This window comes from Brachyhypopomus gauderio, chromosome 9, assembly GCF_052324685.1.
Source record: "Brachyhypopomus gauderio isolate BG-103 chromosome 9, BGAUD_0.2, whole genome shotgun sequence".
Taxonomy (NCBI): Eukaryota; Metazoa; Chordata; class Actinopteri; order Gymnotiformes; family Hypopomidae; genus Brachyhypopomus; species Brachyhypopomus gauderio.
Genome location: NC_135219.1, coordinates 8,083,953 through 8,111,214, shown reverse-complemented (window position 1 = coordinate 8,111,214; position 27,262 = coordinate 8,083,953). Strand labels below are relative to the sequence as shown.

Genomic DNA, 27,262 nt, shown 5'->3' with positions numbered 1-27,262 from the left:
TTCGTTATTAGCATCATTACTAAGCAGCAAACTTGTAGTGCGTCCAGACGTCTGTGTGGAATTCCGGAGCCTGATCCCGTTAGGGAATCGTTTGGAAGGGCTTCATGCAAATTACTTTTAGTATGTTTTTACAATGTCATTAAGAAAAGTTCCAACTTAAACATTCAAAATATAACAATGCTTTTGTATATAAAAAGTAAAACATTTTTAACTGTCTGAAGTAAAAGAAAATTCATGTTGAGTAACTCCAGCTGAACACACAACCCCTGTTTATTTGAACGTGTTGAGTAACTCCAGCTGAACACACAACCCGTTTATTTGAACATGTTGAGTAACTCCAGCTGAACACACAACCCGTTTATTTGAACATGTTGAGTAACTCCAGCTGAACACACAACCCCTGTTTATTTGAACGTGTTGAGTAACTCCAGCTGAACACACAACCCGTTTATTTGAACGTGTTGAGTAACTCCAGCTGAACACACAACCCCTGTTTATTCGAACGTCTTGAGTAACTCCAGCTGAACACACAACCCCTGTTTATTTGAACATGTTGAGTAACTCCAGCTGAACACACAACCCCTGTTTATTTGAACATGTTGAGTAACTCCAGCTGAACACACAACCCCTGTTTATTCGAACGTATTGAGTAACTCCAGCTGAACACACAACCCGTTTATTTGAACGTGTTGAGTAACTCCAGCTGAACACACAACCCGTTTATTTGAACATGTTGAGTAACTCCAGCTGAACACACAACCCGTTTATTTGAACGTGTTGAGTAACTCCAGCTGAACACACAACCCGTTTATTTGAACTTGTTGAGTAACTCCAGCTGAACACACAACCCGTTTATTTGAACATGTTGAGTAACTCCAGCTGAATACACAACCCCTGTTTATTCGAACGTGTTGAGTAACTCCAGCTGAACACACAACCCCTGTTTATTCGAACGTGTTGAGTAACTCCAGCTGAACACACAACCCCTGTTTATTTGAACGTGTTGAGTAACTCCAGCTGAACACACAACCCGTTTATTTGAACATGTTGAGTAACTCCAGCTGAATACACAACCCCTGTTTATTCGAACGTGTTGAGTAACTCCAGCTGAACACACAACCCCTGTTTATTCGAACGTGTTGAGTAACTCCAGCTGAACACACAACCCCTGTTTATTTGAACATGTTGAGTAACTCCAGCTGAACACACAACCCCTGTTTATTTGAACATGTTGAGTAACTCCAGCTGAACACACATAACTCCTGTACACTTTGTCGTGTACTTCCTGCTGAACACCTGTTCACGCTGGCATGTTGAATAACTCCAGCTCAACACATAAGAGCTCTAAACCTATTGTGCTGTTCACGTCTGCAAAATATGAATGCGAAGCACTATCATCACAGCTAGCGCTGCGCCTGGGTCAGACACGCTGATGGGTTACGTATGACAAGTGGACTGAAAGCGCAGGTCCCCAGAGACCAGGGTTTGCTGTTCCTGTAATCAGAGCATCCGCTCACTAAAGGATGATGTAACTGGATGCCAGTTTTCAGTGGGTCAGTCCTTGGCGGAGCTCAAAACCCACAATCGGTCTGCGCTTAGAACATCCTGTTTGTGTGTTTTGCATAAGCTTCAGTCTTTTATTATATTCCACGCCAGTGCTTTTAGCACATGTCTGCGAGTGCGGGGAGCTGTTGGACGGGCCGTGGCAGCGAGAGCGAGTGTGTCGGACCGGGACCTCCGCCTGGCTGCACTGGATTGTCTTTCATTGCATCATCCTGTTTGGAGGACAGTGGCACAATGACATCAAGACATGGCAGGCTGCCAAAACACTGAGCTCTCTCCAAAAAAGTAGAGGCTGATTTACCTGGACAAAGTTTAAAGGAACCTTTGAAACCAGCTTTTCAAAGTGCAGTCGCTAAAATGTACATGAATTCTTGAAGCTGTGTAGAATAAATTACAATAAATATTAATAATAATCATTATTAATTATATATGTAATAAATGTAATATTATAAACATAATTTAATGCAAGTTTTCAGATCCGCCCACTGTGCAAATCTGACCCTAACACTTCAAAGCCTCTATAGCCTCACACAGTTCTAACCCTACTGTGTCTCATTGTTGTTGTTTCAACACAACACACATCTGGAAGTCTGAACATGAATTTTCACAAGGCCCCTAACCCCACAACGTTTTCCTCGCAGTAAGACTTTAATCCCAAATTGTACACCGAGGATAAAGGGTGGCTAGCTCTGAGTTCTCTATCTCACCTCATTAAATCAGCGAGACGGATGACGGGCCCCGGTCCGCCAGGAGCGTTCTCTCAGAGGGAAGGTGATGTGGTTCCTGAGTGCCAGAGGCCCCTGGGCTGGGAGACCAGCCGCACGCTCTGCCCTTGAGTTAACACCGGCGTACCCTGCCAAACCACTGCATGAAGGGCCAATGGCAGCCCAGCAAAAGACAACTCACTTTTCTGGAGGCCCTTTCTACACTCGCTGAGGAGGCATGTCGATTGCCGAGCGTGTGTGTATCCACGTGCATGTGTGTGTGTGTGTGTGTGAGAGAGAGAGAGAGAGAGAGAGAGAGAGAGAGAGAGAGAGACAGAGAGAGAGAGAGACAGAGAGAGGGGGGGATTATATCCTTTAAACATATGCAAAAGCTCATAAGGGCCTTGGCCTCTGGGATTTAGCAAAAGCCAAAAAAGTGAACGTGAATGTTATGAATGTTACTCCAGACACCCCAGTTGTACATTTACCACTTCCTGAACTGTTTTCCATATTTGACTCTAACATTAATAGGGAGTAAAACTGCAGCTCCCCCATACAGTTCAGCAGTGCAGCAAGCACACACACTCTGGAATACCAGTGTGTGCAGGACTTAAATCACTCTCAGATGGCCTTTGGTCAGAACGTGATTCATATTCTGTTTCTCTGTGCCAGTCCTTTATAAAGCACAGTAAAATTGCTAGAAAGCTACTGATGCAGCAAACTCACCAAACACTAAACTGAACTCAGCGGGAATACACTTAGTACTTTCTATTTAGAAGCCTATTCAGAAGTGAAATTTCTCATGTTTTACTAGAAAGTCTACTGTTGCTGCTAGTTATACTGATTGCATTATGATGCTGAATTGGTTTTATGTTAGAGTGGTTTATCTTGTTCAATGCTGCATTGTATATGTTGCTTAAAAATGTAGTATCCTTGCTACTCAACATCATCTGTAATTTCATTCTTAAGAGTCACTCTAAGGAATCAGGTGATTATCCTTTTTGAGACAATCTTGTAAGATAGATGTACGATACGCAAAATCATTTTTCCAATCTAGTGGAAATGTAAGCACAGCTTTCAGCTGGGCCAAATGGATGCATTTAAAAGAAGAAGTGTGTTCCAACTGACATTCATTTGAAATTAGCAACCACTGTCTGTGGAAGAAAAACCCCCAAACACTACTTAAAAAGATTTGTGTAGCACTGTTCTGGAAATATTCAGTCCAAGCCAGTTCATATGATTTTTACTGGAAAAATATGAGCGAATGCGTATCAGTATACCAGGTCTACTTTACTGTTGTAACAATAAAAACTTCCCAAGTTACACAACGTCCCAAGTTTGACTGGCCTTTTTGAGAGTGCAAGTGTCTTGTGGGTTAGTCATGTATACAGTATAACTATAAATACCTGAGGTCTACAAGACTTTGCGTTGTGTGTCTTGGTTTCTGAACTATATGCATCAGCAGTGAAAGGTTCGGCCCAGGCAGACCTGAACGTGCATCTATGGAATAAGGTTTAGCTAAACTGAACTCATGTAGGAGTTGACACTGTTGTGCTGTGTGGGGGCAGATGTTATGCAGTATGAGCATCTCTGTAGTGTGTCCAGAATACGGCACTCTAAGCAGTTACTGTGGGTGCTGTGTCCGTGGGAGTCCTCACCATGTGTCCTCAGGGGATTCCTGGGTTGAACGGGTGATGCCGGCCGTCGGCAGTGTGGTGGCATCATCCCCAGTGCTTCAATATGGCTCCACGTGTGTCGCTTACACCGTGACCCATTTGCAGATCGAAAGAACACAGTGTTCCCCTGTCCCCACAGTTGCTATGGCAACGCAGAGCGGAGAGACGCAAGCTGTGGACATCATTTATGCTGCCAGGCAGCAATGAGAGACAGAGGGAGGGAATGAGAGAGAGAGAGAGAGAGAGAGTGAGAGAGAGAGAGATAGAGAGAGAAAGGGAAGGGGAATGAGAGAGTGAGAGGAAGTGAGAGAGAGAGAGAAAGTAAGAGGTTAAAGAGAGTGAGGGAGGAAGAGGGGGGAGAGGAAGAGACCCCCATTCAGGCAACACTTTGTGAATTACAATTGTGATGAACGATGCAAAGCTGCAGCTGATGGGAGCGCCGTGCACTAGCACCTGCACAAGCACCGTGCACTAGCACCGTGCATCAGCACCTGCACAAGCACCGTGCACTAGCACCGTGCACTAGCACCTGCACAAGCACCTGCACAAGCAACGTGCACTAGCACCTGCACAAGCACCGTGCACTAGCACTGTGCACTAGCACCATGCACTAGCACCTGCACAAGCACCGTGCACTAGCACCTGCACAAGCACCGTGCACTAGCACCGTGCACAAGCACCATGCACTAGCACCATGCACTAGCACCTGCACAAGCACCATGCACTAGCACCTGCACAAGCACCTGCACAAGCACCGTGCACAAGCACCGTGCACTAGCACCTGCAGGAGCACCTGCACTAGCACCTGCACAAGCACTGTGCACTAGCACCTGCACAAGAACCGTGCACTAGCACCTGCACAAGCACTGTGCACTAGCACATGTACAAGCACCTGCACTTCCCCCGCATGTCCGTCCTGGACAATTCACTATTCATCAAATGTTTCACTGTGATGTGCAACACTATGTGACATAACAATGTCTCAAAAACTTCTAAAGGAGAAGGATTCACAAAAAAGCCCTCAAAATGTCAGATGGAGGGAAAGACAAGCAGGAGAGGAGGACAAACACCCCACCAGAGATCTGATCAGAACAGAGAAATCATCAGACCAGAGACTGGCTTGCTCATTAGGGATTTGGACTCATAGTATTGTTAACCTTGTAAATCCTGTAAAGCTGCTTTGTGACAACATGTGTTGTGAAAAACATGTGTTGTGTATAGCGCACAAATAAATTTTGATTGATTAATTGAGATCCAATCAGAACAGAGAAATCATCAGACCAGAGATCCAATCAGACCAGAGGTCTGTCTCATCAGAACAGAGAAATCGTCAGACCAGAGATCTCATCAGACCAGATAAATCATCAGACCAGAGATCCAATCAGATAAATCATTAGACCAGAGATCTCCAGCTCCCCCCAGCTCCCCCTCCCAGCTAGCTAATGCTAGCTAAGTGTTAGCTAACAGAAGGATCCTAAAAGCATGACATCATAGTACCATCATCAGTTTCATAAAGGTTCGTCTATTTTCCTCTGGATACTGGAATCACATTTCACAGTTTCACACCTTTGCAACCTAAAATAGATCTGTCTTGTTCAGAGTAGCACTGCCCCAAAGGCATCGTGCTTTATCACAGATATACATTTAAATGCGATCACCATACATGCTGATCTCAGATCAGATGCTCAGCCGCTGATGGTATTCTCTGTCACCAAAGTCTCTGTTGGATAGGTCTCAAGCTGAGAGTCCCATCACCCTGGAATACAGATCAGCTCAAGCCTTTGCTGATGTGTCGATTACTTCCTGATGGGAGGACGGCTGAGTCTGCTGGAGCTGGTACCACACTCACACAGTTCACAACGCCATTGGCTAAGCATAGCCCGCCTGAGGTGGTGCTGTTAAAGTGTAGTGCAGAAGGCACAATATGTGATATGTGTAATATGTGATACTTTGTTGCATTTTGGCCCCTCCTTTCTCTGACTATCCCATAATCTTTATTTTAATGTTTCTGTTCCATCATGGAAGATATGGCTCGGTTCCCTAAAACCACAGTAAATACAAAATTGATATTTAAATTGTAGATCAAGCATTACAATGAACGCACTCCCATTTAGTTTGATCTTAACACTATGGTGATTTTGGGAAACTGGGCCCAGTTCCTTGGAGCACAAAGCTGGACAGGAATTGTAAACGCTGAGAGGAAAGTGGAGTATGTAGGTGGTTATGGCATCACACATCAGACTCTCTGCGTCTCAGAATAGGGACAATCAGCAGTGAGCCAGAACATAATCAGAAGCTTTCATTAATCAGTGAGGCGAAGGACGAAAAAGCAGCCTGCAAACTCTCACCATAGACAAAAATATTATAGACTCAGACTTGCAAGCATGCCAGTTCTATATCCGAGTTTTCTGTCCCCATCTCTGATATAGAACTGTCTGCTTGCAAGTCCTGTATCCATTTTTACATTACTTACTGAACGGTACATACACAGATGCAAGGAGTCTCTCCACACACACATCAGACGGTGACTCACCACCGCACCCATCCTTAGGGTCTCCTTGGGATGAGTCATCCCCACTAACAGTCGGCCCTCCAGGGATATCTGCGCAGCCGCAGACGCTCACAGTCATGTGTGCACGCGCACGCACGCACTCACACAGGCACCCGCTCCATTCAAGCGGGAATCCCCTCTCTGCAAGCTTCCCCGAGCCTTGCCTATCATGCAGAGACAGAGAGTTCGCCTGGAGCCGGGCCAGAAAGGGGTTCAGCACGCCTGTCTGAGACCTGGGACTCACCTACAGCACACAGCAGGCACACGCACTCTCAGATACCTGATCATGGTGCAGGACTACAGTTAGCACAAACAAATCACACCGCACCCCACCGGTGGAGACGCAATACCTTGTTCGCCCGAGACGGCCACTGGAATTAATTTCATCCGCGATTGGCGACCGTGACTTTTCGCCACGTTAGTGCCACGTGTATTATCTGGGCGGGGGACGATGGCCTCAGAGGCTTCTCAGGCTCCAGAAATAGACGAGAGACTCCCAGCCCGGATTTACAAACGCCAGCCGCTCTGTTCCGATTACCTGACATCACTGACGTTGAGATCATGGCGCTTAATGCCTCCTAAGCATGGAGTGCTCGGCGGTGTCAGCAGAAGCTAAACCCTCTGCTCAGACCCTCTGGCCATTGGTCGTTTTTTCTTTAATGACTTCATCTGTGCACGGATATGCGTGTTATTGCATGCGACTGAAAACTGAAACCTGCAGCAGAATTAAGATGAAACATACTCTGTGGTATTTTGAGAACATTGCACAGAACGGCCAGACAAAGAGAGATCTCTGTAGTCTGCCCTTCATCCAGGACTGCAGAGAGAGAGAGAGAGAGAGAGAGAGAGAGAGAGAGAGAGAGAGAGAGAGAGAGAGAGAGAGAGAGAGAGAGAGAGAGAGAGAGAGAGATAGCAACCTGCATTCTTAAAGAACACGTATCAACTCTGACCAGTCAAACCCAAACTCCTGAATGTTCTCATGCAAACCCAATGGCGATCTGGCCAAACTTATGCGCTTGGAACCACATAGCTTACACATATCTGTAATAGCCCTTTAGTCGTGATCCAGCCCGTGAGTCCTGCTGGTGCTGGATCAGCTGGACCTGCATGTGGCAGGGTAACCTAGTACCCCCCCCCCCCCCCCCCCCCCCAACAAGATAGACGGCGACTCAAAACAACCGTGACGATGCAGCCCCGTCGCCATGGCAACCCCACTCGGCTGAGCAGAGGGAGGCAGCACGCGACCTAGCGAAAGATACAGAGTGTTCCCTCCGCACTGAAACCCCCTCCGCCCGCCGTCGCCGTGCCTGGTCCCGGAGCCCAGGATTAACACCCTCCTACCCCTAACCCAGCGGAGGCAGACACTGGGGCCGCTTACCTACTTCACACAGGCGGGCGCTAAGGGCCACGCTGGTGCTGTTTCTATGGACACACAGAAACGGCTTTTCTCATTTACTACAGACGAGAAATCTCCCTCGCATGGAGCCTCCGCCACGGTAATTGGTAGCGTGCCGTTCAACCGTATCGCCTGGGTGGGCATTATAAGGAGAAAGATTAAAAATCGAGCAGGATTTAAGGCTTTCCTGCTGTTCTCTAAACCCACCTCGAGTTCACGTGTTCGCCAGAGATTTGTGCCGCATACCTTTCGGCTTTGAAGACGAGAAATGCCCTCATGGTTGGAGCATTAGTGATCCCAGCAGGCAGGGAGATGGCTATCTCTGGCCTTTTGGGCTATTTTGCCGCGCCTTGCTTGCCCTCCCCAGCCCGAGAGAAGCCTCATTACAGGTATTACTGTGGCATTTACTTCAGCGGCTAGCAGGAACGTGGGGAGGAGCGTCGAGAAGATCAAAGCGCTCGTCTTCTCCAGCTCCGCCGGCAGCAAATATTCATGATGCTTTTACATTACATTTCGCTCCAGGACTTCATTTAAAACAGACTTTATACATGACCTTTATTGTCACTGTTTAAAAAATGACTAATACCTCCAGAAACCCATAATCCTGTGATTTCCTCTCCGAGGCCCATGCGATTAACTGTTTTCTTGAAGGACACTATCGTTTTATTGCCCTCATAATGCTTAATGCAAATGGATGACATCACCTTTGGGCAAAGGAAGAATACGAGACGTTCGATTTATGGTGTCTTCAAACGGTAACTGACACCAGTACAAAAGTAATTTTTAATGGCAGAGATTGATGGCTTTTTGTTAAGGCGGAAGAACACCTCGATGTTGCAGTTTAATACAAGAACTGACGTCGGTCGAATAGCTAAGAAATCCCACAAAAACAGGACATCTTTTAATATATAAACCCCTCGCAGTGCTGCAAGACAGGGAAGAGAGAGAAAGAGAGAGGAAGGAGGAGACGGACAAAAAGACAGAGAGAGACGGTCTCATCAGTCATTCCTTTAGAGAGTGGTGGGTTGGGTGAGGAAGGAGAGCACCTGCTGCCTCACACACTCTCAGCCCAGCAGAGGGAGGGGGGGACACCGTGTTCCTGGAACAGCTCCTTTGTAGAAGCGTTTGTGTCAACAGGGCAGAGGTGTAGCGCCGGTTCTGTTCGGGTCTCGCCTTCCGCTTCCGTTCCCGACAGCCCTCTCAGCGACTCCAGGCAGACGAGTGGAGAGCCCCTGCTAATTCAGCCCAGGCCCGTTACACAAGCGCCTGGAGCTGGGTACTGTTACGCAACGGGTCGGCGACGGGCCCAACCTGTCCACAGCACCTGTGCTTTTTAAGCCTGTGTAAAATCTGGTCCACGAGCTTTGTGGGAGGCACATGTTCGCCAAACCCACGCACCTTGTCACTGCCTCTGTGTGTGTGTGTGTGTGTGTGTGTGTGAGTGTGTCAGCTCTGCGGGAAGAAGTCAACTCTATATGTGTTTTATGTGAAGGCAGCTCCAAAGGGATCAGACCCAAACCACAGGATATTTTTGACGTTGGGGCAGAAGGAGGAGGAGATGATCAGGGAGAAAGAAGAGGAGCAGTGTGTGTGTGTGTGTGTGTGTGTGTGTGTGTGTGTGTGTGTGTAGCTGGACACTCTCCAGCACCTCCCTCTGTTAACCAGGCATGAAATTCCTGCGGCAGCCTGCAAAGAGACTGTGTGTGTGAGAGTGTGTGTGATTGTGTATGTGTATGCTATGACTTTTTGTAAATGTGTGTATGCACATAAGTAGTACATGAGTCTGTGTGTGTGTGTGTGTGTGTGTGTGTGTGTGTGAGAGAGAGAGAGAGAGAGAGAGAGAGAGAGCGAGAGCGAGAGAGAGCGAGAGAGAGAGAGAGAGAGAAAGAGAGACAGAGAATGCGAGAGAACTGAAGTGCCGTGTTCAGTGTCGACGGAGGTTGCATGTCACCACAAGGACCACAAGCGGGAAGACAAGCGACCACGGATGATGCAAACCCTGGAATGTGAAGAGAGGAGGAGGAGGATGAGGAAGATGAGCCACTGCGGGGAGTTCTTAATGACTTCTGTACTGTTCAGGAATGTGCTGATAATGCCTCGTTCTAATGATCACAGCGAGAGCTGCAGTCAGAGGTCACAGTGATGATCGGCTCACACGTAGGAACTGTCTGTTCAGTTTCCTTTAGTCTAAACCCAGCTGATCCGCTCACACTTCCACTGACCTCGCACATGCACTCCCGAGACAGGCGACGTTGCGTTACGCGTCTTTCGGTTGCTCCAGAGACAGGAGACTGCAGCCTGTGCCGAGTGTCTTTCGGGTGCTTCGTTCGCCGGCATCGGTGTCACGTTGATCAATATATGGAAGCAAAAGACGATTTTCTGGCTGATTCATGGGTAAAAATGGGAACTGTGTGAGCAATATCTATTTCAGGCTGCTGACAGGCGTGCCTGGTGCAGCAGGTTCATGGATGCTGTACTCGTGTTCCATTCACAAAGACAGCATGACTCATGTCAAGGCAAATCCATTCACTTCTGTAGAATACCCCCCCCCCCCCCCCCCCCCCCCCCCACACCCACACACACACACACACTCACTCTCACCGCAACCTCCTCCCATTCTGAGCAGGCGACTTAGAGACCACATGACATTTAGGTAGGTACTAAAAACAAATAATGAATGGCTATAACATAAACACAAGCTGAAGGGTACACACATTGCATTAAGCATTACTGCATAAAGCAGAGATCGGTCTCTATCAGGGCAATATAATACCCGCGTCACCTTACTCAAAATAGGGTCCTATGCTGCAAGCAATATTTATATACCCATAGGCTAAATTTAGTGTCTGCATTAGTCCTTGAGTGTGTAAGTGAGGTTCTGAGAGCGTTAAGAGCTGTATACTGTTACAGCGGTAGATGGATCACAAGGGCAGCTAAAGGAGACACACCAGTGCACAGGGGATTGGCCTGGTGAGTCAGAAGCTTGACTGAAGAGCCAGGATTCATTGTGTTATCCCTCAACGCCAGCTATCTTTTCATCAATGAAATGAGACTCCCAACAATACACTCTGGGCTGAAACACAGTAGCTCCTTTCAATGCGATGGTGACTATATTTAGATGGGAAAAGGCTAGATTGCATTTGCAGTGTTTGACTAACTAGCCTTTATGAAGAGGTACATGTCTAAATGTATTTGCTTTTTAATGTACTGACTTGTAGAAGTTAGCCACACCTGCAAAAGCTGGTCATGCTGGCTGCAAAATACTAACATGCAGAACTTAGCTACACGTTCCTTTGTCATGAACCACCTTGTCTGTTCAACAGACATTCACATTATCCATGATGCAATATGAACATAGCAAATCTATTAAACCATGTAGAGCAAACCAATGGAAAGACACATGGATGAGGAGGTGGAGCTCCTGAGAGACATCAACGAGATGTTCCACGTTGGCCTGCCATGATGGAAGGGCTGAGCACGGGGAGTGATGAGCTATGGCAGCTTACAAACACAGCCTGCTAACACTGCCCGCTAACACTGCCTACTAACACTGCCTGCTAACACAGCCTGCTAACACTGCCCGCTAACACTGCCTGCTAACATTGCCTGCTAACACTGTATGCTAACACTGCCCGCTAACGCTGTCTGCTAACACTGCCCGCTAACACTGCCTACTAACACTGCCTGCTAACACTGTATGCTAACGCTGTCTGCTAACACTGCCCGCTAACACTGTCCGCAAACACTGCTCGCTAACACTGCCTGCTAACACTGTATGCTAACAATGCCTAGTAGCACTGCCCTCTAACACTCTGTTAACACTGTCTGCTAGAACTGCCTGCTAACACTGTCTGCTAACACTGCCTGCCAAGCCTGTCAACACTAGCAGCACTTCACAAAGACAGCAGAAACGTGTCTTTTATCTACTACAACCTACACAATGGGTTGCTACCATCACACATTTCCAAAGCCCCGAAATGCCCCAAAATGCATGTTTAATTCAAGCATGAAAGATATTTAAAATAAAGCAGTAACATTTTAATATCACTTTGTGCAGTAAGTGTACGCTTTCATATCATTTGCAGAACAATAGTGACTCATTGTGGGTTGGAAGTGCAGGGTTTCATGAAGCCTTCTTAATCGGTTCACTTTTTGAAATGATAAGCAAAAAACAAAAATAAATAAAGAATAAAATTAAATAAAAACAACCACTGGAGGGGAACATTGGCTTTGGATCGAGGTTTGATTGGAATGCTATTAACAGTGTGGTTGAATCTGAGACCTGGCGCAGAACTCTGCTGTATTGCTTTGCAAGTCACCGCAATCCAACAGCTCGAAGTGAACTCAACGCCATGGTTGGTCATTTGAGGACAAAGTCCCTAAATTCACCAGAACTTAACCATCCACTGTGACTCAAACCACTGAACATTTCCCACAATTGCTTGTTTGGTTGCGTGGTAGCCTTTTCTCAACCTCTATGCAATACTTTGTGCCTTTCCACACCTTGGGGTTGCTATGCTTTTGCCTTAAATGAGAATTCATTGCTTCATTTGCAGCTCATAACTATGCCACCTGTAATATCTGGATCTCCTCTACATTTACTGACTGACTGAATACACTGGGATCTTAACCGAGTCTTGGGAGACAGCACGTACTGTGTGAACCGTGCTGTAAACCTCACACACTTGACTGTCGTAATGTTTCATGTCTTTGTCTGCTTGCAGCTTAAGGGCTGCATCACACTGGCATTTTATCAGTCACCTCATTTATGTCGCTTTCACATAAACTCTTTATTGGTCCTCTGAGGGTCTCCAGCATGCTGTAATTCTGCACGTGGTTAGCCGCTACAGCTAGAGTGGTTCTACCTGACAGTCCACTTGTTTTTGTAGACTGGTTGCAAAGAATTGCTAAGTCACACTTAAATAGGTGTCATGACCTTAGCATAGTTCCTGTACATTTTTTGTACTTTAGTGAAACAAACGCCTCTCGCCGATTCGTGTCACTAACCAGGGGGAAAACGCAGTCGCGCGCGTTCGAGCGCGAGCACCGTCGTATTAGCTGGCTCGCCTAAAAGCGTGCAGGGTTACAGCAGCGCAGACGCGCCGACACCGTGGCTGGAGTCCAGTGGTAAATGGAAAACCACAGCCTCCGGTCCACACAAGTGCAGAATGACTCACAGGAAGGAGACGTGCACTTGCAGAACTCATTAAGCGAAATGTAAGGCGTATGGATTTCCTACGTCAATATAAGGAGCCTGGCAGGTCCAGCAGCCCCCTGCTGGAGCCCGAAGGAACACTGCGATCGCAGCAGCGCCGGTTAAGTGCCACACTTGCAGCTGATTTGCACGATCAAATAAGCCATGAATAAGTTATTAGAAGTGTCCAGTGTCTTTATCCTTCCAGAGACCATAAAGAGCGAGGACATAAAGGTGTGTTTGTGTGCATGTGTGTGTGGCATCTATATGAAAGTGAAAGTGAGAAATGTCGAAATGCGTCATATAAATTTGTTTCAAAATGTCTTGTCAGAAAGTTCATTGAGATTCAGGGTGTATGCATTACTAAGAACACACTGCATCATATATTTACATTTGTTTGTAATTTCATAAATGTCTAAAAGCCAAACTTGCTAGTCCAATATGATGCATCCAGTGATGTCCCTGGTTCCTCACAGCACAGGGTGACTCGTGGTCCAACAAGTAAGAGCAGGTCAAGGCCAGGGTAAGGGACCGCCTGCCGTTACTCTTAGGCTAGCATCCTGCCTGTAGTTTCTTATTCATTCTGAGGGCCTCATTGATGATTCATTCGTGTGCAACAGTGACCTCAAGTGGACACAGGCAGACATGATTATATGTCACTAATTTTATTTTAATAAAAGAAATGAAAATTAATTGTTGACAAACTGTACTGAAATTGTTGAAGGTAATGATTACCATTATGCCTGATCAAGCGATATGAAAAAATAACAATAGTTATGCAAACCAAGCACTAATATCAGTTTCAGGCACAAACTCTTCAGTATTCAACTAATTCTAAATGCAACTGCAGAATGTATTTTAAAATGTATTTCTTTATTTATAATAATAATAATTATTATTGTTGATATTGAAATTATTATTATTTGATATGTTTACTTATTTCTTTAAACATTTGAACATGTTAAATGTTACTGAAATATGTTAAATTGTGCATATGAAATAAATCCAGTCCAGAATCACCAAGGCATGGCAATACTTTAGTTATTAAGCTCGATCCCAATATGAATTGAAGTAAATAAATGAGTGTAGGTTAAAACAGCACCTATAAGAGACTCTATATAGAAGATGTTCCCCTCTGCGCTGTGACACTTCAATTCCCTTCATCCATATCCAACATGGCCGCCTGAGCGCTGGGTGCGATTTCTACAGGAAATACTTTTATATGGCCCTTGGTTTGTAAAGGGCTGCCGTTTTACCGAGCTTACGGTAAGACTTTTCCAATAACTATGTACACCCTCCATTCAGCGCGCTGGTACAGCTGCACTAAACAAGTCTGCAGAAGTTGCAGCCCGAGTTTCCCTGTAGTTAGTTAGCTAGCTTGGTAAAGTGATCCCTAGCCTAGCTCACACAGTTAGGGTTAGCTAACCTAGCCTAGCTCACACAGTTAGGGTTAGCTAACCTAGCCTAGCTCACACAGTTAGGGTTAGCTAACCTAGCCTAGCTCACACAGTTAGGGTTAGCTAACCTAGCCTAGCTCACACAGTTAGGGTTAGCTAACATATCATATCTGGGTCTTATTCCCAGTCAGCTTGCTAAAGCTAAGCTATTAACTAAAGCCAGACAGTTAACCTGGATTTTTGCTCCTGTTTCTGTAGCTATGCTAGTTAACCTGATGTGCAGCTAGCCAGTTAGTTGCTTTAATGTTGACATAATAAAAGTTTACGTTGGTAACCGACTAGTATCTCACCAAAGAATGTGCTCAGTACAACAAACGCACACAAATGTTTTCAGTTAGCCAGCTACAAAGTTGGTGTGTTCTTGGTTGCTGAGTAGGTTGGCTAGTTATGTGGCCAGTGCAGTGATGAAGAGGTTAAGATGACACAGACATTAATGAGACTGAAACCCACCTGCTGCTCTGACATGCAGGACCTACATTAACCAGGGCCCCAGCCTGATAGTTCAGATGAATAATCCCTCTCTGTCATTAGCTGAACAGTCTGTATGTCCACGTCAAGTATGGCTCCACATGCAGGAGTGTCCAGTGGGAAAGAAGAATTGATGATGATGATGATACTTTACATAATAATTGTACAGTAATATAGCTATAGCTGCTGATTTCAGAGGGCTTATTGTTTGTAACAGGTTTGGGAGTGTAGTAAAGTTCTGGTCAGGAAAATGAACAGCCACCCCACTTGTGCTCACCTCAGTTGTCTTGTTTGTATTTTGCAGTTTCAGAAGGGGAGTAACGATGAAGGATCCAGTGGTTCAGCTTTTGTCCGACTGCTATCATGAGCATTTGCTGGAGGCGATGTGGAAGTTGAGAGCCGAGAGAAATCTCTGTGACCTCACGGTGCAAGTGGAGTTCCAGGGGCAGTTTGAAGAGTTCGATGCCCACCAAGTAGTGCTTGCTGCATCCAGTGGTTTTTTCAAGACCCGTCTCTTAACAAAGGAACACACGCAAAAGATATTTTTGAATGAAATTCCACCAAAGGCCTTTAGCAAATTTGTAGAATATGTTTACTCTGGAAAAATGGAAGTGGAAACGAGCTATCTTAACAACATTTCAGAAATGGCCAAGCTGCTCGATTGCCAATACTTGGTGAAAGCTTGTAATGCTAAGCTTGTGGATCATGATTCAGAAAGCGCTAGCAAAGTTGAAACATGTGTACAAGTAAAAAAAGGTAAGAGGGAAAATGCCACACAGAAAGCACTTGGTCTCAGAAAAAAGTTCAAACTGGCACTCAGAACACTGGACACTGAAAGTGAGAAAAGGCGCGAGTTTCAGGGCAGGAGGAGCAGCAGGTTGGCGGGTCGTAGAGTCTTTGTGGACTTCAGTAAGAAGAAGGCCGACCGCAAAGGAAGACCTAGAACTCAAGCTTCTGGCCGCTCTTTAAGTCAAGACGGGATTCAAGCGGCACAAGAAGAGGCGTCAGAGGCTTGTGAAACTGAATCGAAGAGCGCTGGTGATGAGAATCTACCTGGGGAGGTGGGGGGGGAGGCAGCTCTTAGTGACAGCGGGTCCGAGTCGACTTACGCTTGCGGCCACGACGCACCCGACGAAGAACCCCGGGACCCCGACTTCATACCAAGCGAAAGCGTGGACGAAGACGACGACGCTGGGAGGCGAAACAAGGCGGGCGCGTCAAAGTTCAACTGTGATAAGTGCTTCCGATCGTTCCGCTACGAGAAGAGCTACCTAAAGCACGGGCAGATCAGCCACGGCATCCAGACGGACACCACGTACCGCTGCCAAACCTGCCAGCAGACCTTCGCCAACCGCTGCAACCTGAAGATCCACGAGCGGCACGTGCACAGTGACGAGCGCCTCTTCCCCTGCGACGTGTGCGGAAAGGCCTTCAAGCGCAAGAAGGACGTGACCCGGCACAGGCGGCAGGTGCACGAGGGCGGCACCGAGCGGCACTACTGCCCCATCTGCGGGAAATCCCTGAGCTCCAAAACGGCTCTTACGCTGCACGAGAGGACCCACACGGGGGATAAGCCGTACAGCTGTGAAGAGTGTGGGGCCAGGTTCTCCCAGAGCTCCGCCCTGAAGACGCATCAGAGGTGAGCTGGCCGGCGGTTAGGAAGTGCCAGAGGGTGTCTCGTTTCTCACATCGGTTCTGTGGCACGTTCACTGCATGGTTTATGTGCTTTCGCAGGATCCATACCGGTGAGAAGCCTTTTGCCTGCGACATGTGCGATGCCCGATTTACTCAGAACCACATGTTGTCTTACCACAAGAGATGCCACACAGGTGACCACTTTAATGACTTGTACAGAGAGGGGGTATGAGTGCGGGGATATGAGTGCTGTGATATGAGTGGGCGTCAGCTTTACACAACTCACCGTTTGCTTCTGATGTTTCACTTCCGTAGGTGAGAAGCCCTTTATGTGTGAGAACTGTGGGAAAAGCTTTGCATCTAAAGAATATCTGAAACACCACGCCAGAATCCACTCTGGTTTTAAGCCTTACAAGTGCGACAGCTGTGGAAGAGCATTTGCTCAACGGAACTCGCTCCATCAACATATGAAAATACATACAGGTATATTCAAGAAGAGTCTCAAAACCTTCTTTTAGTTAAGAAACTAACTGTTCTAATTACTTTAATAGTTTTCCATCTTATTGTTTATCTTATTTAATTTACTTTATTACATTATTTTATTATTTACATTTTATGTCTGTTCTAATTACTTTAAGTTTTGACATTGTCTATTATTTTATAATTTGTCACTTTATTACATTATTTTATTGTTTGTTTCCTTTTTATCTTTAATTTCTTTTAGCATTCTTGTCTCTTACCTTTGCTTCCTTTTAATGTTTATTTTTTATTCTGTAAAGCACTTTGAGTTCATACATATGTATGAAAGGTTCTATACAAATAAATAAATATTGCTTATATATATATATATATATATATATATATATATAGAGAGAGAGAGAGAGAGAGAGAGAGAGAGAGGTTTAGCTCTATAAAGGATATTAGTTGATATATATATATATCTCCTTTATAGAGCTAAACCTCTACCGCAGCTCAGCTCCAGCTGACAAACGAGCTCACCTTTGAGAGTAAATGAGGTTCTGGCTGCTGATTCCTGCTCCCCTGTCCCAGGTGAAAGGCCCTACCACTGTAAGGACTGTGATAAGCAGTTCACCCAGCTCAACGCTCTCCAGCGGCATCAGAGGATCCATACTGGAGAGAAGCCCTACATGTGCAGCATGTGTGGCCGCACCTTCACAGACAAGTCCACTGTCCGTCGACACACCATGGTGAGCGTCTTGCAGACAGAAAGGACAATATATCATTCAGTTTGATAACCTACACAACGGTAACTGTTCATTGACCATGTTTGTGTTTTTACAATCCTTCCTAAATGTCATTTCCAGACACATGACAAAGACACTCCTTGGAAGAACTACCTGGTGGTGCTAGAGGGCAACGTGGAGGGTCGGATCAAGAAGCCTAAAGGCTCCTCTCCCAAGAAGGGGAAGACGGCCTCCAACGCGGCCGAGACACGAGCAGGAGAGCAGCAGAGTGAGACGAAGGCTCAGGAGATGGTGGCGGTGTCGGGAGAACCAGTCACCATCTCTGGGGAGTGGGCCGGGCCTGGCACCATAGCCCTGGTCAGCCATGGAGCTCTGGGAAGTCTAACGGTGATCCAGACAGAGGTGCCTGCAGGGACACAGCTGCAGCCCATCGTCACTCCTGACGGAACCAGCGTCATTTCTCTGGAGAGTTCCGCCGTGGCCATTCCCGTCAACGTCCCCTTCTCCATTCCTATTTCCATCTCTGGCTCCACGCCGCTATCTGGCTCGGTCCCGCTCGCTCAACCAGCCGTGGTCTCCGACGCCACTTTGGCTCCAGAAGCCACCCAGGCGACGGTCACGGAAGCCATTTTGGCTCCGGCTGAAGACACTTTGTCTACATCTACTGAATGCACAACGCAATCAGTAGTGGAACAAGCACAGCAGCCACCAAATTCAGACTCCCACGAGGGCATAGCTGAGCATGAGCAGACTACAGACACCCTAGAGGAAATGGAGATCTCTACAGGAGATTTAAGTGGGGAGTAATGCGTTTCTTAATAGGGAGATGTTTCATCTTTTACACCATATCAGTAAGAGCTTTGCTTTCTCCCTATTTATACAACTATGCTTTTATTAGAAAGAACTGTGAATGTAATATATAACCAGGTTATTCCTCAGAATTTGATTTACACTAATGAGAATGTTTTGAGGACCAAGTTTCTCCTTGCTTGCTTAATGGAAGGGTTTGATGAACTGAACATTTATTTTGCACAGTGATGGACAAAATCAGAAGCATTTATTTAAAACTGTCAATGAACATCATGCTGGCTGGCTTAAGATGTCCTCGTCCTTGTGAGAGTTATAGCAAAAGCGATCCTTTTTTTTTTTTTAACTCCCCTGGAATCATGTGTTGGGTTAAACCTCAAGTGTCGCACTTAAGTGTCATGTATCATCTTTTTGTTTAAGTCTCCAATCATTAACTAAAATGTATGAAATCCAGTTGTTTATATCCAGTTGTTTTATACATTAACTCATCCAAACTTTTAACAAAAATGTAACTAACTTTGCAACAATGCTGAGTGTTTAATAGCAGTCTTTTATTTCTGTACAGTCATACAGACATTTGACAAGAGGTCAACTGCAGTCAGAAGGAGTAAGCATGTAGCTCTTCTGATGGCTTTTTAAAAACTGCAGACCCAGTCAGATACTGAACATTAAACCACACTAATCCACAGTGACATGCACTGCTAGTCTCGTTATGGAGAGAGCAGGAGCTAAAGTGCGGCATGACCTATGAATTCACAACACGTAACACTAACACAAGGTACACAGAGACTTCACAAACTCTTCATTGTTTGAACATGCTAACAAACAAGAAGTAAGAAGTGTTTTCCTTCAACTGTATAAATACTTGGGAGTTGAATCTGCAAACCACTTACTGCAAACAGACGGAAACAAAATAAAACATGTCAGAACGTAAATATCACAATGATGGGATCGACGAAGATTGACAAGGAAGTGACGACTTTTAATATCCAATTAGAACACTGTGCAAACGATTAAAATTCTTCTATGAAAGTTCAAGTGTGACTTGTCTCCCTGGACGCAGTATCAGCCGTGATGCCCCATGACCGCTCAATCCTTCCACAGCAACACCATGTGAGTGAGAACACCGACGTCTCAGTGCACATAGTGTAGTTGGACTGTGACATGAGGTCCACCGGCCTGTACCTGCAGATGTTCTGCCCAAGGAGAAACTCAACCCACACAAAACACAATGGATCCAGTCGTCGGACACAGTAATTACACCAGTATGTGTCAGGCAGCACTTGCAAACCAAACTCCAAAAATTTTTTGGGACCAATGCAGAATTCTCAGGTGCCTGGTTCATCCTTTATTCTATACTTATCTACCACTGCGTATCCAAGAAAAAAATAATTATAAAAAGAGTCTGACATCTGTCCCAACCAGGTCTAATGTTTAAAAGCTAAATATATGTTTAACATATCTGAAAAACAATGTAATATAGCTTTATATAATCTTTATAAATGCTGCAGCAATAAATTTGACATACTGTAGTGGGGAAACCTCAAAATGGCCATTGATATGTACCGGGGGGGGGGGGGGGGGGGGGGGGGGGGGGGGTGCATGCCTTGAACGGTTCCCTGGTCTTCACTCCTCACTTTAAGTCGCCTTCATCACCCTGAATAGTTTTCTTGATGCGTAGAAGCATGGTAGTCAGCCACTGGTCAAGACGCGAAATAGAGTCAAACTCCTTCACCTAGAAGACACAAAACGTCCATAACATTAGACCCTCATGGAGGCAGAATTCAAACTTTATAATCAGCATAACCCAAGCTTGGTTATGAAATCATACTGTCTCTGTTCCTCCATTGGCTGTGTCCAAAACTCCAACACATCTACTCTAATGAATGGACTGCTGATGGTTGATGGCTGATGCTGATATCTTTTATTTCCACTGCTAATGTCTGCAAGCGATGGAGGGAAAACTTGAATATGTCTAATGTTTTAGTTCAACTGTCAAGAGCGCACTTAGGCATGCACCTCATGCACAAACATAACTTACAATTATCTATCATTATAGACAATATTCAACTTGGAAAGATAGCATCTGATAAACATGAGGTTAGCAGTTTAGTAAGCATATAAATATTAGCTAGCTAACGTTACGCTAGGGAGTGGTTTATTGTGTGAATATATTGCTGGTATTCAACAATGACAGGAAGATGTTCCCTGTCCAGTGTCCTCAGGAGGAGGCATGAACGTCGTTACTCTCACAAACTTGTTCTGCGTTCTTCTTAACCAAAACAAAACAGTTTCCAAATCATGTCAAGACCAAGACAAGTCAGAGGTCGTTTGTTTAGTACAGGGGTGGCCAACCCGTCAGAAACCAAGAGCCACTTTTTTTTTTTTACTGTGTTACGGCAAAGAGCCACATCATACATGGACATGTAAATTGTTGAGTATTTAATAAGTTTAAGTTTATTTAATAAGTATTATATCGCGATCGATCGATCGCCAGTAGTTGGCGAATTAGTAACTCATGTGAGCGTGTGAAGACAGTCAAATGCGTGTTTGCCACTACGCCGGTTTAAAAAGTATTAGCGGCTCACTAGGCTTGTAAACAAACCGCGCAGCATGAAGATGTAGCAGTGTGTCACCCTCAGAGTTGATGAGGTAACCGGGCCACAGCACAGACCGTTAGTGCAGGTGAGAGCGCGGCTGGTGAGCCGCATCAAACCAGGCAAAGAGCCGCAGGTTGGCCACTCCTGGTTTAGTACCTCCTGACTGGTGTGCACACACTAGTTATGCAGTTCTGGGTGCAGCTGTGGTTGTATTGTAATCTGGAGGAAAGCAGAGATCTACATATCCTCTGTCATCACTGCTGTCTGTAAAGACTAAGTGGGAGGAGACTGACCGCTTCTGTGAAGGCCTCTGCGTTCTGCTCCTCGTGTGCCTCCAGGAGTTTCTGAAACCACAGACACTGATGAGAGTCCAGCACCACCATCAGCATATCATTTACAAACGTCCTCTTGGACGGTTACGGACCTTCAGAAGTTTACACTCTCTTGAATCTGAGAAGGCGGGAAACATCTCCTCATACTTCTCGACAGCAAGCTGCATGTAAAAACACAAACACAAGTCAGATCCATATGAACTAATATCTTCTCCTGAACGCTCCCGAGTCTCTGATATTAAGCCTGACCTTTGCATTCAGCTCATCCACGATGAAATGACATAAAGAGGCTTTGAAGAAGTATTCTTTGGCACTGTATTTCAGTAACGGGTTGTCCATGGTGTTTGTTCCAACCTAAATGCATTTGGAGAGGGATCCATGAGTTGCGATATAACATTCACTTCAGTGACCATTTTCAGGCATCATAAATTCAGTACCTGCTCATAGATCTCAATGGCCTTCTGATACTGTTCCAGCTGGGCGCTGTACGAAGCAACCTTCAGAAGACACTTGTTCGCCGAGCTACCACAGAGAACAACAGTGTGGCCAGACAAAAGTGTTCATTAAATCTAATCTAGCTAAAGCCAAAACATTTTCTCCTGTAAAAGCACTATTGTAAAATGGTAGAGTATGTGAGTTATAGGCCACATATGTGACGTATGAACTAACCTGTTAGATTCTTCGCCTTTGTAATAATCTGCAGCCTGTTCATAATGTGCGATCGCCTAAAGGAAAACATTAATATTGTATAGACGTTAGGTTTTAAAGTAAAACCATAAGGAATGACTGCAAGGAAATAACCTTCAAGCAGAGTTATTAGCTGTGAGTGCTGTGATCAAAGGGCTATACCTTCTCAATGTCCACCAGCTCTGCCTCATATACTTCAGCAATGGTGATGTGATGTTTGGCAGCAATGGTAAATCGTCCCTGAGTGGAGAACAGAATGCCAACGTTACCCAAAACTCTAGATTAATGTTTCATATCTAGAAGGCTTTAAAAAGCCCTTTACATGGTGCAAAATGCTGAACTACATGAAATTGAACAGATGCTCAAGCACAAACAGTAAGTGGTGGCGTGTCTAAGCTTACAGATATCATTCATTCATCCGAACAGGCCAGTCTATCTTCCCCTTACCATGTCTGTGTAAATATCGATGGCTGCATTTAAGCAGTTGATAGCCTCTATCGTAGGCATTAAGGGAGAAAGGGAAGTAGGGTTTAGTCAGGTGAAAAGCAAGAAAGGAACTCAAAGAGGGACATAATTACACACACACACACACACACACACACACACACACACACACACACACACACACACAACCCCAAAAGAAAGTATGTGTGTGTGTGTGTGTGTGGGGGGGGGGGGGGGGGGGTTGAATTAGGGTTAGGGGGTTAATTCAGAATGCAAATAGAAGAATTGGTACAATTACATTTGTATTTTAATATCAGCTCATGAAATGTGATGGCACATGACACTTTTAAACCAAGTGTGGTGAGGCAATTTTGGAGATTCTTTGGGATTCAATATTTGATCTCAATAAAAGAATGAGGTGTTGGTATGAGGTGACCTCATACAACCCCATACTGCTTTCTGATAAATGCCTCTTGCACACTTTAGCCACAGCACAGCAACTGCATGGGGCCTCTGGGTTGACGTTACCTTTTGAGCACAAAGTACAAACAATTTAAAATGGAGGACAATGGGCCAAGGACTCGTTTGCACATACCCTGTGGATCAGCCTTCTTGAACGCGTTTCCAGCATCCACAAAGCTGGTGGCTGCATCGTGTTTGTTCTGGAGCTGCATATGGAGTCGAGCCGCTTGGCAAAACGCGTTTCCTGCAGCTAGAGACCAACAGAATCAACACACTCTTACAAAAGCACAAACGCTAGAGTGCTTACACTCTGATCATTTCACTTCCATCGCATTTACAAACTGCCATAAAGTCCCTTATGCACTGCTCGCACGAGAATTCTACATATGAAAGGCATTAAATGCTATACCTACCACTCCAGTTATGCTATATGAAAGGCATTAAATGCTATACCTACCACTCCAGTTTTTGGCCATCTTGAACATGTTGGCTGCTCTAGCATACATCTCACACGCCTCCTCTACCTTGTGATTCCCACTGAAAAGTGGAACATGTAAAGGTTTACATTTAATAAACTGAATTAACTAATTACAAATGAATTACACAAATGAATTAGACTATGCTTGCTGGTAACTTTAGGAAAATGAAACTCATGATCACAAGCCTCACTAATCAAACCAGGTGCATGTTCTCATACATATTATAGAGATAGAGTCTAACACAAACAATGTGGAGTGTATTTTCACTAGAAATGTGTTTGGATTTGAAACTTAAACAGACCAAATGACTACAAGCAGTGGTTAAACTAACAAATTTGACTGGATTGTTTGAAACATACTGGTGGCTATGAAATGAGAATTTATGCTATAAACTTATGGTTAAGGAAGGAACAAAACTGTAACTTTGTATTCAGTGGGAATGCTACAATCTTCTGAAATGATCAAATTCACTTTGGCATTGCATTCCATTATGGTGAATGCGTAAGCTGTCAAAATGACGAAGAGGAACAATGAGTTATTTCTTCCAGTGTTTCATCTTCACATTATAAAACAGCCATTATACTGACAGGGATTTGAACGTGTCAGAGATTCTATATGGCCACTCATAGTCATCTCATCCTTCATTTAATTAATGAACAATTAATCAATCTAATCAATTTACAATGACTTCACATTATTTTTCGGATACAGCCTAGGAAACTGGAAGCCAACACTGTTTTTCCAGTGATGTTTGCGTTTGTCTTTTTTATGACAGAAATGTCAACTGACAAAAGGAATTTTCCCCATATGATCGAAAATGTGTGTCCAACATAAAAAAAATTACCAAACATTTAAGCGCAGTCCAGTGAGTCGAAATTGCAAATTTGTGTTAGATAGATCAAATCTAACACCTGGTCGGGGTGTCTACACAGATTTAAGATACTGCACCATCACTGCGGGAGCGGCAGATACAAACACCAACCCATGTAGACTAGCTAGTCACGCTGTAAAGTCACACTGTAAAGTTACACTGTAAAGCTGCTGGCCAGATTACAGACTGGACTGTGAAGCTACTAACGCTGTCCTATGTTAATAAGCTGCACTCTGCACTAGGAATGACCTTTACACGTCAACTTTCAGAAATGCCAGAGTGAATATGTGACATGTAGATATGTTGGTTATATGTGACACATGTAGACATGTTGGTTATATGTGACACATGTAGATAAGTTGTTTATATATGACACATGTAGACATGTTGGTTATATGTGACACATGTAGGTATGTTGGTTATATGTGACACATGTAGGTATGTTGGCTATATGTGACACATGTAGGTATGTTGGCTATATGTGACACATGTAGGTATGTTGGCTATATGTGACACATGTAGATATGTTGGTGGTATATGACACATGTAGATATGTTGGTGATATATGACACATGTAGATATGTTGGTTATATGTGACACATGTAGGTATGTTGGCTATATGTGACACATGTAGGTATGTTGGCTATATGTGACACATGTAGATATGTTGGTTATATGTGACACATGTAGATATGTTGGTGGTATATGACACATGTAGATATGTTGGTGATATATGACACATGTAGATATCTTGGTTATATATGATGACACATGTAGGTATGTTGGTTATATATGATGACACATGTAGGTATGTTGGTTATATATGATGACACATGTAGGTATGTTGGTTATATATGATGACACATGTAGATATGTTGGTTATATATGACACATGTAGGTATGTTGGTTATATGTGACACATGTAGATATGTTGGTTATATATGACACATGTAGATATGTTGGTTATATATGACACATGTAGATATGTTGGTTATATATGACATGTAGATATGTTGGTGATATATGACACAGGTAGATATGTTGGTGATATATGACACATGTAGATATGTTGGTTATATATGACACATGTAGATATGTTAGTGATATATGACACATGTAGATATGTTGGTTATATATGACACATGTAGATATGTTGGTGATATATGACACATGTAGATATGTTGGTGATATATGATGACACATGTAGGTATGTTGGTTAATATGATGACACAAGATATGTTGGTTATATATGATGACACATGTAGACATGTTGGTTATATGTGATGACACATGTAGATATGTTGGTTATATATGATGACACATGTAGACATGTTGGTTATATATGATGACACATGTAGATATGTTGGTTATATATGACACATGTAGATATGTTGGTTATATGTCTATCGAGTCTGGACAGAACCTCCCACACAACACAGTCACGACAGTTAGCTTGCAGCAGCTAACTAGCTACATGGTCTGATGTCTTGACCGGAGAAACACTTCAGGCTCTAAACAATTAACACACTAACTAGCTGATCTAACTAGATCACGGGATTTAACGGCAGAGCACAAAACCCGATCGACGAGATCGACCGGAATCCGATTAGCTCAGTTCGGTAAATCGAGCTAGCCACACACATCCAGGCCAACAACCTTACCCAAACATTCCTCCTAAGAAAGACCCAGACGATTTCACTTTCTTGTCGGCTTCAGCCATGAGCTGAATTGCTTCCTTTTCCTTGCCGGAATTGTCCATTTTCGCAAAATCAGCAGAGTAATACAACCTAAAAACGGATGTTGTGCAGCCGCCTTAACTCGTTATGTAGCGCTACAGTGGGGTTTCTGTCAACGGCTTTATTTTACGTAGGCGTCGAACCCAACGAAAGGCATTATGGGATTTGAAGTTTGCGGAAACCTGACTCGCGATCCATTTGTTAGTATTCCACGAAACACTACGTACTGCAAATCCCATAAAAGAGCAGCACAAATATTAAACAAATTAATTAGTTACTTTTCTTACACATTTATGTGTAAGAAAAATTCACGTGTTACATTCGGAAACTGTACGTTTTAATTAATATCAGTAATATGCATTATTTTGGCCGTAGTGCAATTTATTTAAAATACAATCAATAAACCAATTACGCGAAACAGACCAATCATGTTTGATTTTAAATTCCAAATCGAAATAGTTATGAAGAATTATGTGTGTACAATGTAGTCTTATTTTGCGTGTTAAAATGAGCAATAGCTGCAGGGATGTAATTGCTTTGTTGCACAACAGATGGCAGCATTTCACACGTGAAGCACATCAGAACTTATAATAGCTTGGAAAATGCAAATGCACAAGCATATAAAATATATCTTTTAATTATTCTTAACGTAACTCACAACAACTGTAAAACTACAACAGCAACATAAAAACTTTAAATAACGTATTTCTGTCATGAGTTTAGAAGGATGGGGGAGCAAACAAGCTTAATACGCCAAAAGTGCTGCTGTAAACGCAAAACTTGAAAGGAGTTGAAATGAAAGGAGTTTCCTGGAAGTCATGTAGCCTTAAGGAGGAAGGAAGCCCTTTTGTTTGATTTTCCCCCTTCTTGAAGTACATCCGCCCAAACCCAGTGAAGACACGAGCGTGATGTGGGCTTCATCTCCCTTTGACTTCACCATTCTTGCTTTCAAACAAATACTGTGAACCGTGCCGCCTCTGTGGTTCATCTTATTA

At 44.3% G+C, this 27,262-nt stretch overlaps 2 protein-coding genes and 1 long non-coding RNA gene across 4 annotated transcripts; 1 reads left to right on the top strand and 2 right to left on the bottom strand.

Annotated features, from left to right (window-relative positions):
- Positions 1 to 1,084: 1,084 nt before the first annotated feature.
- Positions 1,085 to 2,493, bottom strand: LOC143522465 (uncharacterized). The gene is made up of 3 exons (XR_013133004.1): positions 2,271 to 2,493; positions 1,865 to 1,940; positions 1,085 to 1,775 (listed from the first exon to the last, which is right to left on the bottom strand). It is a non-coding gene; the product is annotated as an uncharacterized LOC143522465 (long non-coding RNA).
- Positions 2,494 to 14,227: 11,734 nt separating this feature from the next.
- gzf1 (GDNF-inducible zinc finger protein 1) lies at positions 14,228 to 19,183 on the top strand. Its single transcript, XM_077016816.1, has 6 exons — positions 14,228 to 14,350; positions 15,314 to 16,648; positions 16,744 to 16,838; positions 16,960 to 17,127; positions 17,695 to 17,852; positions 17,970 to 19,183. The coding sequence occupies exons 2-6, from the start codon at positions 15,333 to 15,335 to the stop codon at positions 18,654 to 18,656; spliced, it is 2,424 nt and encodes an 807-aa protein (XP_076872931.1). The 5' UTR covers positions 14,228 to 14,350; positions 15,314 to 15,332; the 3' UTR covers positions 18,657 to 19,183.
- Positions 19,184 to 19,186: 3 nt separating this feature from the next.
- On the bottom strand, positions 19,187 to 26,404 carry napbb (N-ethylmaleimide-sensitive factor attachment protein, beta b). Of its 2 annotated transcripts, XM_077016818.1 has the most exons (11): positions 26,193 to 26,404; positions 23,639 to 23,718; positions 23,315 to 23,431; positions 22,723 to 22,769; positions 22,438 to 22,515; positions 22,258 to 22,313; positions 22,026 to 22,110; positions 21,838 to 21,942; positions 21,681 to 21,749; positions 21,550 to 21,600; positions 19,187 to 20,391 (listed from the first exon to the last, which is right to left on the bottom strand). In XM_077016818.1, exons 1-11 carry the CDS (start codon positions 26,288 to 26,290, stop codon positions 20,290 to 20,292), a joined length of 888 nt encoding a protein of 295 aa, XP_076872933.1. In that variant the 5' UTR covers positions 26,291 to 26,404; the 3' UTR covers positions 19,187 to 20,289. The 2 variants fall into 2 exon arrangements, with proteins under 2 accessions (XP_076872933.1, XP_076872934.1); XM_077016819.1 differs by lacking the exon at positions 22,723 to 22,769 and having other exon boundaries at positions 26,193 to 26,332.
- Positions 26,405 to 27,262: the final 858 nt, after the last annotated feature.